At 43.3% G+C, this 14,340-nt stretch overlaps 1 protein-coding gene across 1 annotated transcript in view; it reads left to right on the top strand.

Annotated features, from left to right (window-relative positions):
• Nucleotides 1-14,340, top strand: part of ITGBL1 (integrin subunit beta like 1) — a 477,502-nt gene that overhangs the window by 124,764 nt on the left and 338,398 nt on the right. The window contains exon 3 of the mRNA XM_030201342.1: nt 6,883-7,029. Coding sequence (XP_030057202.1) covers nt 6,883-7,029 — 147 coding nt within the window. The remainder of the gene's footprint in view (nt 1-6,882; nt 7,030-14,340) is intronic.

Below are 14,340 nucleotides of genomic sequence, written 5' to 3'. Positions count from 1 at the left end.
ATCTCTACAATATGTGGTACAAAATCTAATAACTTTTTATATATGAGGGAAACTATTGCAAAATTTACAACAAATATCAATTTTTTAAATGTGGAATTAGATCCTCAGATGATGATGATGAGTACTTATAGCCCACCACTCTCCCAAAATTAGATTCAAAGCGGGTTAACAGCAAATCATGTTATAAACAACAATAATCCTGATTACATGTTATAGATTAAGAACGTTTACTTGTAATCTGGACTGTTGTTATCTATAACATGTAATCAGGATTACAAGTAAACGTTCTTAAATTACCAGTACTTTCAAGATAAATATTCAAAAATTTCTGAATGTTAACATAGGATAGACAAGATTTAATTTTTGCTGGAAGTATGTTCCAAACTTTTGCCATTTGAAAAATCATAGACCTCTCCTGAATACTTTTGAACTTAATTCCTCTAAACAAGGGAACTCTCAACATAGGATTTGTACAAGTTCATTGATCTCTACCAGCTCCCAACAATGTGACTAATAAAGTTAAATCAACTGAACAATATAGCCCTCTAAAATTAACCCCCCCCCCCCCCCCCCAGCATATCTTAAAAATAATTCTCACTTGCACTGGAAGCCAATGTAACCTAACCAATAGTGGAGACACATAATCATATTTTGCTTTTCGAAAAACAAGCCTAGCAGCTGTATTTTGGATCAACTGCAGTCTCTGTAGTTGCTTTTTATTGATTCCAGTATACAGAGAGTTGCAGTAATCCAATTGCGATAAAATCAATAATTGTACTAATACTATGAAATGATCAGGAATAAAACATGAATGAACCAGTCAGAGCTGTTTAAGTTTTAAAAAAATCTTCTGAGATAAATGTTTAATTTGGGCACCCACTGTCATGGAAGAGTCTAAAATCACCCCCAATTCTGTTGACTTTCGATCTGCCACCAACCGAGATCCATCTGAGAAAGTAATATAGCTTGAAATATTAGCATCACCACAAACCTTTGTCTTATATTCAGTTTAAGAATAACAAAAAAAGACTAACATTTTATTTTCTCTAAACGAAGATTAAATCTAGAAAACAAACTCTCTGGAGGTGTACCTGCTGAAACCAATAAAAATATATCATCTGCATATGACAAAAGCTTCACACCGCCATGCAATATAAAATTTCCAAGTGAGCTCATATATATATTATATAACAACAGAGATATGGGGGACCCTTAGGGAACTCTGCAAATTGGTTGCCAGTAGTCTGAAAATACTCCATCCTTAGTTACAGAATACTGCCTGTTTATTAAGAAAGAACAAAACCATTGGCGCACTGTTGCAGCAAAACCTAGTTCTGATAACATGCCAACTATTTTGCTATGATCTACTGTATCAAAGGCAGCTGATATATCAAATTGAAGTAACACTACGGGGTCCCTTTACTAAGCTGCAGTAAAAAGTGGCCTGCAGTAGTGCAGGCATGTGTATTGTGCGTATGCCGGACCAGTTTTTACCGCATGTATAAAAATGGGACAGGAAAAGGGCCTGTGGTAAAAATGAAACCAGTGCATGCCCAAAACCGGCCTGAGCCCTTAATACCACCCATTGATCTAGCGGTAAAGGCTCACGTGCTACACGCAGGGTGACTGTTTGGCATACACCAAGTGCTGATTACCGCCGGAACCAGCGTGTGTAGGAGGAAAAAAATAAATAATTCATCCACGTTTTATGGATGCATGCCAAATCTGAAATTACCACCACGAGGGCATGCTGGCCTGGCAGTAGTCTCATTTGGGCGTGTGCTGCACATGCATAGAGCCTACCGTGGCTTAGTAAAAGGGCCCCTAAATTTTCAACTGTACTTAGCATATGATTCACTTCAGGTGTCAACGATAGTAATAATATCTCAGTACTATAATATACTCTGAAACCATTTTGAGAATCATGAAGTACATTACATTTTTGCACAGTTTGAGATAGCTGAGAGCTTACCACAAGCTCAAGTAATTTAGCAAAAAAAGGTATACTTACAATTGGTCTAAAATTAATCACCTGAGATGGTAGGCTATCCAGCTTATTTTCGAAGGAGAAGGGCGCCCATCTTTCGACACAAATCGGGAAATGGGCGCCCTTCTCTCAAGGCTGTCCAAAATCGGCATAATCGAAAGCCGATTTTTTGACACCCTCGATGACTTTCCATCGCGGGGACGACCAAAGATCACGGGGGCATGTCGGCAGGGTAGTGAAGGTGGGGCATGATTAAGAGATGGGCGTCCTTAGCCGATAATGGAAAAAAGAAGGGCGTTCCTGATGAGCACTTGGCCGACTTTACTTGGTCCATTTTTTTTCATGACCGAGCCATGAAAAGATGCCCGAACTGAGCAGATGACCACCGGAGGGAATTGGGGATGACCTCCCCTTACTCCCCCAGTGGTCACTAACCCCCTCTCACCTTAAAAAACAGGTTAAAAATATTTTTTGTCAGCCTCAAATGCCATACTCAGGTCCATCGCAGTTGTACTCAGGTCCCTGGAGCAGTTGTAGTGGGTGCAGGGTAATTCAGGCAGGCGGACCTGGGGGGGGGGGGGGTTGGGGGGTTCAGCACCCAAGGTAAGGGAGCTATGCACCTGGGAGCAAATTGTGAAGTCCACTGCAGTGCCCCCTAGGGTGCCTGGTTGGTGTCCTGGCATGTGAAGGGGACCAGTGCACTACAAATCCTGGCTCCTCCCACGACCAAATGACTTGGATTTGGCCATTTTTGAGATGGACGTCCTTAGTTTCCATTATCGGCGAAAACCAAGGTCGTCCATCTCTAAGGGCGGCCATCTCTAAGGTCAACCCTAATGTTGAAATTTGGCCATCCCTGACCGTATTATTGAAACGAAAGATGGGCACCCATCTTGTTTCGATAATACGGTCGGGGACGCCCCTTTACAGGGCCGTCCTTAGAGATGGCCACCCTTAGAGATGGGCACCCCCGTTCGATTATGCCTCTCCACATCAGCTGTTAGCGAGTCACCACTTCCCTCATCGATCCAAAATATTTATGTATATTCAATAAGTGTTTTGAAAATTCTCAGTGAAAAATTCCAAAAAGTGAATTAACTGATGTGCAGTAAATCCATGCTAGTGGTCTTAATATGTCAGTGGCATTTTCCCTGCAACCTAAGTACTAAAGTCAGCTGACTCCTCCCAATCATTTCTATATGACACAGCCTTCAAACAAGTGTCATCCATACTGCTTCTTCCTTAAGACCCTCCAATGCCACTGAATTGAGGTGAAGTATCCATTTTTGTTCCTTGTAATTTAAAATTAGCTCAAAATTCCCTCCATTTCACCCTGTTTCAGCCACATCAATAATGCAGCACTTAATATCTGACAGAGAATGCTGTTTAGCCACTCAATGTTTGACCAATGGTGCTGATTCTCTTCCAATAGTAATCCTCGACTTATGTTCATTAAGCTGCAGTTTAACTGGTCGAATGGTCTAGCCCACAAGTCACAGGGACATTGGATCAAGTAAATCATATAAGCTGTGTTGCATGTAGTATCATATCGAAAAATGTAGGTGTGATTAGTTTTAAAATACCTCTAAGTAGATCCTTCTATTGCTGTCCCATACCGTTGGCAATGACCACGTAGTTTATCGCTGCATCTACACCTGTGAAGGATTTTTTCTTCCTTGAATGAATTCCCTATTCAGTCAGCTGAGCTTAAGGAGAGATTTTTACAGAGTGATTACCCACACTTAGTAATTAAAAATGCATACGTAAGGGCAGGGGCATAGCCAGACCTCGGCGGGAGGGGGGCCAGAACCCGAAGTAGGGGGGCACTGTTTAGCCGCCTCCCCCCGCTGCCACCCCCCCTCACCACCGCCAACCCCTCACGACAATTTGGACCCCCGCCGCCGCAACCCCCCCCCGCCACTTTGGACCGCCGCCGCAACCACAAACCCCCCACACCGCCCGCCCGCCCCCACCACTGCATCAGGTACCTTGTTTGCTGGCAGGGGTCCCCAATCCCCGCCAGCCGAAAAGTCTTCTTCAGCGCCGGTCGACTCTGGCGCCTTCGTTGTGAGATCATCTGTTTCTGACGCTTTACGTCCTGCACCGTGCATGTAGCCCCATGCAGGACGTAAGGCATCAGAAAGAGATGATCCCACAATGAAGGCGCCGGAGTCGACCGATGCTGAAGAAGACTCTTCGGCTGGCGGGGATTGGGGACCCCTGCCAGCAAACAAGGTACCTGATGCAGCGGCGGGGGGCGGGAGAGCGGTGTGGGGGGTTTGTGGTTGCGGCGGCTGTCCAAAGTGGCAGGGGGGTTGCGGCGGCGGGGGTCCAAATTGGTGGTGGTGGGGGGGGGGGGGTTGGCGGCGGTGAGGGGGGGTGGCGGCGGGGGGAGGCGGCTAAACAGTGCCCCCCTACCTCGGGCTCTGGCCCCCCTCCCGCCGAGGTCTGGCTACACCCCTGCCCTTACGTATGCATTCTTAATTACTAAGTGTGGATAATCACTCTGTAAAAATCTCTCCTTAAGCTCAGCTGACTGAATAGGGAATTCATTCAAGGAAGAAAAAATCCTTCACAGGTGTAGAAATTGACTAGTTGGGAGACTCTGATGCAATCAATATGGGTGAAAACTATGAAATCTCAGGTAGCTTTTCCGATCATTAGCTTTTTTGTATAATGTAGTAGTAAGTCTACCATCATATTTAAAAATGTATAGATCCAAGAAATCAATACTGTGCTGATGTGTCATAACAAATTATAAACCCTGAGATTCTGTCGAAGATGTCTATGACCATTCGACCAATTATACTGCAGCTTAATGAACATAAGTTGAGGATTAATATTGGAACTGAATTGACACCATTGGTCACTGTCACAAAGCGCCTAGCCACCCGTCTAGGGTTACCCCACAACCACTTAGAGGGTCTAGGGCCTATCCCCAGCATAGCTCAGGTCTGCCTGCATCTGCCGCTCGTTCTCTACACTAGCACTGTCCTCCCACCGACTGGGTCACAACCGCCTCTAGGCGAGCCTTCCGCTTTCAAATTATCCCCAGTGATTTCTAGGTTACTGGAGCCACATTCCCAGTGGTCCCACAGTTCCCAGAAAGCACTCACAGACCCAACACGCAAACCACCAGGATTCTTTATCAGTCTAGACCGGCAGAGGCAATAAACAATTGTTTATTGTCTTAAAAATATATTGAACAATGTGCAGTCATCAAACAATGACAGCTAACTGAAATATGGATCAATTATAACACTAACTAAACATTTGTTTACTTCCTAAAAAGTACATGTGAAGTTCAGGACATATAACTGTTGTTCACTGAGCCTCAGGAAAGAGATCCTGCTTTTTTTTTCTTCCTGGCTAAGACTGGAGGCAAAGCCAGTACACTCTAAAGGAAACCAGCACCTGGGCCAATCTGAGCCCAGTCAACAAGATTTCAAAAATATACTGCTTCTTGCTTCCTATTTATGTTAAACTAAAGAAAAGAACACTCTCTGTAACAGATTTACAGCAAAGAAACACCACCTACTGGCCAAATAGGAGAAATACACTTCAAGACATAATTAATGCAGGAAAATATTACAAGGAACAAAAATGGATATTTCACCTAAATTCAGTGACACCAGAGAACGAAGAACTAGAATGAATAATGCTTGTTTGAAGGTTACATCACGTGCACATGATTGATAGGAGGTTAAATCATATGGACATGATTGGCAGGGAAGACACCACTGCTACTTTAAGACCATTAACATGGATTAACTGCTCATTTGTTAATTCACTTTTTGGAATAAGTGTTTGTGCCGTTAAAATTTGTAAGAGTCTTTAAAGATTAGATTCTTATGATTTATCTTTACATGTACCTCAATCCTGACACAGTTTTTTGAAACATGAATTCATATCAGGAGGTGTTACTTCAATCAAGTATGTGTTAAGATAATTTGTTTTTGAAATGAAATGTTTCACTGATAATTTTCAAAAGGCTTTTGTTGAATATAAACAAATATTTTGGATCGATGATGAAAGTGGTGACAGTTGAGTTAGCCCACCATCTGAGGATCCAATTCTACATAAAAAATTCATATTTAGGGAATATATGTTGTAAATTTTGCAGGTTGTAAAATCAGCATGTGTTTAAGTGCTAATATGGAAACATTCAAAACCCTGAGTGAATCTTATCTTTTTAAAAAATATATATTTCCTACTAAAATGGCTTTTTTAGCAGGACATGACAAGACTTGCATGTGTATTTTCCACTGTCTTTATACAATTTTACAAAATGCTCCACATTCGGGGGCCCTTTTACTAAGCCGTGTAAGTATCTCTGTGCGCCCAACACGCGCCAAAATGGAGTTATTGCCCGACTACTGCGTGGCTCTTGTGGTAATTTCATTTTTGGCATACGTTTGATAAATGCGTCTGAAAATTAACTTGACGCGTGTAGGTCATTCCCACCTGGTTACCATGTGAGACTTTACCGCTAGGTCAATGGCTTGCGGTTCGGTCGCCGACCCAAAATGGACGCGCAGCAATTTTGATTTTTGACGTAAGTCCATTTTCGGCAAAAATGTTAAAAAAGGCCTTTGTTACAGGCATGCTGAAAAATGGATCGGCATGCGCCCAAATCCCACGCCTACACTACCGCAAGCCATTTTCAGCGCACCTTAGTAAAAGGACCCCTCAGTGAACCTTTTGTGAAATATTTGTGGAATTGTGTATATCCTGACCTGGGCATCCAAATTCCTATCTAGATGCCTTCAGCGAAAGTGAGTTTCACATTTGATATGTTTGTTTATAAAAAAAATTTCTGTACTGCCCTAGCTGACTGGCAGATCTGGGTGGTTTACAAATCTAAAAATCATTTAACATTTAATTAATGTTTCTAGGGCATGGAAAATGTGATTGTGGGAAGTGCAAATGTGAAGAAGGCTGGTTTGGAGAATCTTGTCAGTATCCAACTACTTGTAACCTGACTCAAAAGAAGAGTAATGAACTCTGCAGAAATTCTCAAGGTGTCATATGTTCTAATGCAGGTAGGAATATTTCTTACACAGTAAGAAGGTCTCTATGTAATGAGTTATAATAAATGACTTCCATTTCATACAAGGTATTAACTTTTAAACTTGTCAGGCAAATGTGATATATGGTTTTTGCACTATTACATTTACTTGAGCTTAATTTCTGAGGTTAGGGATGTCATTTTTGAACCATTTGCACATGTGGATTGCATATACATGTAAATGATGATTTCAGGAAGCCCCCATTTACCTGTGTTGCTCCCTGGGATGCGGAGGTTTTAAGGGGGTATGATTTCTGCATGGTTTGGTAGTCCAGAAATATAAACATAACTCTCATTTTACATATATTTTGTTGAATGCTAATTTAGCCAGAGTTTAACATGAGTAATAGAGGGCATATTTGTGCTTTACCCAGGGCCGCTGAGAGACTGAGCCGGGCCCGGGGCAGCAATGCGGTAGAGTGAAGAACAGCGCTGTAGGAAGACTACTTCTGCTGGCGGGGCCTGGGGACCCCCACCAGCCAACCAGAGACCCTGGCCCGAAGCCCTGTGTCTGCTCCTTCCCAGCCTCCAAGGGGGACCCAGCGCTGGAGTTTTCTCTCTCCTGCTCCTGTCAGGATGCAATCATCTGGGTCTCGTCAGGAGCAGGAGAGAGAAAGAGAGAGACCCTGGCGCTGGGCCCCCCTTGGAGGCCGGGCCCAGGGGAATTTTGCTCCCCGCCCCTCGGCTGCCCTGGCTTTACCTCATGGGATTTATTTTAACATTGAAAATTTTTTAAAAACAGCTTTTGGTACTTCACTCATTGACTGACACCACTTTTCTAAAATGGGGTCCCTATATGTGAGCAAAGTCAGTACCTCCATGGCCAGCATCTATATCTAGAAGATGCTAAGTTATGCCACTCTTTTTATGTATGTATGGGCTTGTGAAATGGCTATTCCCACTGTCTGTCCACTGTCAACATACCAATATTCATAAGAGAATAAGGGAGAATAATTCATAAATAGTAAGGGATCAATTCTAGAAAGGGCACCAAAAGTTAGGTACAAAGATGCAGCACGCTAAGCACTAATTCTGTAAGGGAATCAGTGTGCCCAGGTTCCATATAGAATAGGAGTTTAACTTGGTATTTATGCACCAACATTTAAGAGCACCCAGTTACACCATTTATTTGTTTAGATTTTTGCTCACACCTTTTTCACTAGTAGCTCAAGGTGAGTTACATTCAGGTACTCTGGATATTTCTCTGTCCTAGGAGGGCTTACAATCTAAGTTTGTACCTGAGGCAATGGAGGGTTAAGTGACTTGCCCAAGATCACAAGGAGCAGCAGTGGGATTTGAACTGGCCACCTCTGGATTGCAAGACCGGTACTCTAACCACTAGGCCACTCCTTGTCAATAGCAGGTATAAAAGCGTGCACCTAAATGCGGCACTTTAGCACATATCTTACAATATTGTGTAAGTTGCATGCATAAATGTGGGACCCGGCCATGACCCGTCCAAACTCTGCCCATGAGTACACCTCCCTTACAATTACTCTGTAAGCGTGTTATAAAATACCACTGAGAGGGCAACAAATACTTGCGTAATTGTAAGAGTCATCCACATAAGTGCTAGTATTCTATAACTTGTGTATGCAATTGGCTCCTAGCTTTAGGAAACCTGTTATAGAATGAGGGGTTAATAGTACAATCACATTGTACATCAAAGCCAAAAATAGTATATTCCACCACTGATCCCCTGACAAGATTTTACCTCTACCTACACGCCAGAGGTATAGCCAGACCTCGGCGGGAGGGGGGGTCCAGAGCCCAAGGTGGGGGGCACATTTTAACTCGCCTTCCCCAGCCACCGACCCCCCGCTACCGACCCTTTCCCGCCATTTCCCCTCCTGCTGCTGCTGCCAACCCTCCCCCATCACTGTCAACCCCCACCGCTGCCAGGTTCCTTTGCTGGCGGGGGTCCCCAACCCCTGCCAGCCTCAGTCTTCTTCAGCGCCGGTCTCCGGCACGTTCTCTGATCTGTGCTGTGAGTCCTGACTGACGTCCTCCATGACAGAGCCCCCACCAGCAAAGGTACCTGGCGGCGGCAGCGATCGCAGGAGGGGGGGTCAAAAGCGGCGGGGGGGGGTCGAAAGTAGAGGGGGCCAGGGCTAAATCTGTGGGGGCCTGTGGCCCCAGATAGCTACGCCCCTGCTACACATTGCTGTTTGATTCCATTCCTGATCCCTTGGCAAGGGAGAGGGAATGGGATTTGATATACAGTGCACTCCATTTAAGTGCACTTTGGTAAGTGCATGCTCAGTTTAACTGCATGCTGTACTTCTGTCCCGTTTTTGGCACCATCAATTTCTATGGGGACAAACTTCGGTTTAGCGCACCACTGATAAGTGCAAGATTCACTTATATGCATGGTTGAAGACCGATCCTCTGCAGGAAAGACTCCGCATAAGCACGCTCACAGAATATGAAAGCCGATTGGCGCGTGACAACCAACGAGATTTCAAATTTACTGCCCCTTTAACTGCCACAGGCAGAATAAGCAAAAGAATGTTGTTAGAGTGTTCACTGGGGTTGTCATCATCGTCACGGCGGAACTGTAAGACTTTAACACTGGCTGAACGAATAGAAGTTCTTTAAAAATTAGAAAACAAAGTCAAACATCTATTGCTAAAGAATATAGTGTCAATCCCAGTCAAATTTCACATGTCCTGAAGCAGAAAGACCAGCTTCTGGAAGACTGGCAAAACAAAACAAATCCACAATGGAAACGAAAACAGGAGGGAAAAGCTGAGGAGGTAGAAGATGCTCTTCTTCAGTGGTTTTCTCAAGTCAGGAGCAGACAGTTTCCTGTCAGTGGTCCACTGCTTATGCAGAAAGCTAACCAGCTAGCTGAAAGTCTTGGACTAACTGAATTCAAAGCCACTGTTGGATGGTTGGAAAGATGGAAGGAGAGGAACAACATAAAGTTCAAGAAACAGCATGGTTCTCTGGTATTTGAGCAGGACTTGAATTCCATTATGAGAAACTACTTCAAAAATTCTACTACTCCTTTCAGAGGAGAAAGGATATGGATATACCCGGACGTTACAAAGCAGACCCAGCAAAAAAGAAAACTTTTCCTGGTAATGAGAAAGAGGACATTGGAGATAGGGGGTTCTTTTTTTCTTGCCTATCCATGCAGTTAAGTTGGGTTTAAATACTTATGTTTTCTATTCACCAGAACAGTTAAAATCTTTTTTAGATTTAAAGCAACTTAAATAACATCTAAATAAGTAATTCTGATTGGGAGTATGCAGCGAATATTTCCTTAATATTTATTTCTACCTTGTAATCTTCTCTATTCTTTTGTTCCTCCATTTTTTTTTTTTTGGTGGTCTAAGGAAGCTAACAATTTTTTTTCTCCTTTGTTAATTAATTAGATGATATAATTTCTTTGGCTGTATTTCATAAACAAGTTATGCTTGTTAATTATATTGAAATTAATAAATAGAATAATAAAAAAAAAAAAAGCATGGTGAAAAACAAGACGCTGATGACTTTGGTGCTGAAAATTGGGTTATTTCAGTTACCATCTTGAATGAGTTTGCACCTCGTGGCATTTTCAGTGCTGACGAAAACGGTCTCTACTGGCGAGCAATTCCTGATGGAACACTTGCATTCAAACATGCTGAAACTACTGGAGGTAAAACGTTGAAGGACCGACTGATGATCCTCCTTTGCTGCAATATGGATGGGAGTGAGAAGTTGGAACCCCTCATCATTGGAAAGAGCAAACAGCCCCATTGCTTCAAGAAAATTAAGCAACTTCCTGTGTCATATGAAGCTAATGCAAATTCATGGTTGACTGGGGAAATTTGGAAGCAGTGGCTAAAGAAGTTAGACACTAGAATGCGGGCACAAAAGCGTCAGATTTTGTTGCTTTGTGATAATTGTGCTGCACACAGAGATGATGTCAGGCTGTCTAACGTCAAGGTGGTCTTCCTGCCACCAAACACTACTTTTCTGATCCAACCTATGGATCAGGGCATAATAGCCAATTTCAAAAAACATTATCGGGCTCTTGTGCTGCGTCGTCTGATGAGCGTTATGGATGACCGGACTAGCAAGGATAAACGTGCTGTTGAACTGGCTTGTAATCTATCACTGTTGGATTCTCTACATGTGCAGAAAGCAGCCTGGAATCATGTTACACAGGCAACCATTGTGAACTTCTACAAGCGGGCAAGCTTTGTTAAGGATGTGGAGAGGGACGAAACAGATGCAGCTATTGCAAACACGTCAGATGAACAGGTTATTGACATCCCAGCCGGTGTTACTGAAGAGGAGTTTCATCACTACGTAGCTGTTGATTACGATCTATAAACAGCTGACGACAGCACTGATGTCGAGATATGCACCTACACGCAGGCAACAACGGCTGATGATGAAACAGATGATGAAATGACTCTCTATGATTTCATTTTTAGAAAATTGTGTTTGATCAGAGCGGTAACGCCACATTATCATCATGTCTGGTGTTAACAGGACTTGACCTACGGCGAGTTTATCTATTTTGGAGGGCAGCTGATTAATATGAGAATTGGACTCTTTTTAAGTCTAGCTTGAAAATTTCACCAGAGCAGATATTCATTCGTGGATATGAATAGAATTGAGCTGATGAGTGGAAAGCAGCTGGCTTAATTGACCTACAGCATTGACATAGCCACATGAGATTTTCCCTATAGACCGAGATTTCATCTACTCGATCCGAGGCACTCCTGACCACAGAACGCTAAGTGCTTTTATCCTATTTACCATTACTATGCAGGATTATAGAGGATAAGAAAAATATATAAGCTATTTAGTGAGCTTTACTATAGCACTTAAAAAAACTTTTTGTGCATATGAGGTTATTGGAAACTAGTGACAGCATTGATCTATCAGTTGTCTACACTTATAGAGGGTGCATATTTATGGAATGTTTTATTTCTATTATAGCATGGGGGTGCATTTGCAAGTATATAAAAAATTATAAAAAGATACAAAGGAGAAGTTCTATGATTGAGATACTTGTCCACCTTTAGAGACGTAAAACACTTTGTGTAGTCTCGTTTGGGTGAGTTTACACTCTGAGAACTCCCTTTTATATATCTGTCCATATATATATCTGGCACCTCATTTTGGCATACTCTTGAGTCAATCCTTTCACTTGTATTATTTCCATTATACTATACCCTGGTTTGTACGATTAGCGTTTAGAAATGAGCAGCGAGGCACATGCTGACGAAATTGAACAACCTCCTCCTGTCATTTTTGCAAGAGCGCTGGAGCGTCTCATCACCGTGTGAGCCTATCTGGAGGCCACTGGATGTCAGTGCTATGACAGTTTTTACAGTCTGGCAGACGTAGTCTATAGAACTTACAGACCCAATAGAGTACAGAGGACTATAACTGATTACTTCAAGTAAGCCTAATGTCAGTTAACTGAGACTGTATACTGTATGTATAATAAACAGTACTGTACATATGTTTATCAGATGTCAAGCTTCTTTGGGTCAAAATGGTTAAGTGCACGCTCTGGTTAACTGCATGCATTTCTTTGGTCCCAGACCCCTTGCACTTAAGCACTGTACTGCCTTTCTGTGGTTACAATCAAAGCGATTTTGTCCCTGGGGTAAGTGAATTGCCCAGAGTCACAAAAGCTGCAGTGGGAATTGAACTCAGTTTCTCTGGTTTTTAGGCCACTGCACTAACAATTAGGCTATTCCTCCACAAGATTTTACCTCTGTATCTCCATACTCTTGCTTCATTTTGCTGTTCCACCACCAATACAAGGTGGTGTCACTTCCATCAAACTTCTAATTCATAGAAGCACCAAGGCACTTGCATATTGTGTGTTTTACCTGCTGTTGTGTTCTTTTCTGGCTGGTTTCTTGTTCCTATGCTTCGTGCTCCAGATTTTACCTCTGCCTGTCCACACTCTTGCTTGATTCCACCTTTCCACCACCCTTCCACCCCTGACAAGATGATGTCACTTCTGACAAACTTCACATTAACAGAAGTAGCAAAGCACTAAGGGGGTCTTTTACTAAAGCTTAGCTCGAGTTATCTGTAGCAGGGCCGTTAGGAATAAAATGGGCCCTGCTGCAGATAACTCAAGCTAAGCTTTAGTGAAAAAACCCTAAACCCTAACACTGCAGGCATGTGTTGAAGGAATGTAGCCAAGGTCATTCTGCTTGTGTACTCCTTATGTGTTCCTTGGGGTGCTTTGAGTGCCATCTTGAGCATCTTGGCTTATTACTATTCTCGATTTCACGGTCTTCATCAACTTACTCCCAGCCTCTTGTGATATCTCCCAATGACCCCATTCCTATGTTATGGGGCTGCCATTTGCTTCTGATATTATCTCCTGCTTTCTGACCCAACTATCTTCTTCCTGTCCCTTTCACGAATACTATCCTGCCCCACACAGGGTCCAATACAACATGCCATAGACCTGCTAAATGCACATTCCTTCAGACACAAAGGGACTTTAGTGACTGGTATCATTACTCGGCACAAGCTAGATATACTGTCCAGCTTATTTTCAAAAGAGAAAGACGCCCATATTTCGACCCAAATCGGGAGATGGGTGTCTTTCTTCCGTGGGTGCCCAAATCGGTATAATCGAAAGCCAATTTTGGGCGTCTTCAACTGCAATGTGTCGTGGAAACGGGCAAAGTTGACGGGGGCATGTCGGAGGCGTGGTGAAGGCAGGACTGGGGTGTGTTTATCGACCTATGAGAGATGGGCACCCTCGGCCGATAATCGAAAAAAGAAAGGCGTTTTTAGCGCGAATTTGGGTCACTTTTTTGGACCCTTTTTTTTCACGAACAAGTCCCAAAAAAGTGCCCAAAATGACCAGATGACCACCGGAGGGAATCGGGGATGACCACCCCTGACTCCCCCAGTGGTCACTAACCCCCTCCCACCAAAAAAACCCAACTTTAACAACTTTTTTTTCCAGCCTGTATGCCAGCCTCAAATGCCATACTCAGCTCCATTACAGCTGTATGCAGGTCCCTGGAGCAGTTGTTAGTGGGTGCAGTGGACGTCAGCCAAGTAGACCCAGGCCCATCCCCCCCTACCTGTTACACTTGTAGTGGTAAATGGGAGCGCTCCAAACCGCCCCCAAAACCCACTGTACCCACATCTAGGTACCCCCCTTCAGCCATAAGTGCTGTGGTAATGGTGTAGAGTTGTGGGCAGTGGGTTTTGGGGGGGGATTTGGGGGGGCTCAGCACCCAAGGGAAGGGAGCTATGGACTTGGGAGGTATTTTAAATTATTTTTTTTAATTGTTACAAG

This window comes from Microcaecilia unicolor, chromosome 4 (assembly GCF_901765095.1).
Source record: "Microcaecilia unicolor chromosome 4, aMicUni1.1, whole genome shotgun sequence".
Lineage (NCBI taxonomy): Eukaryota > Metazoa > Chordata > Amphibia > Gymnophiona > Siphonopidae > Microcaecilia > Microcaecilia unicolor.
The sequence above is the reverse complement of the archived record's forward strand: the minus strand, read 5'-3'. Positions and strand labels throughout refer to the sequence as shown.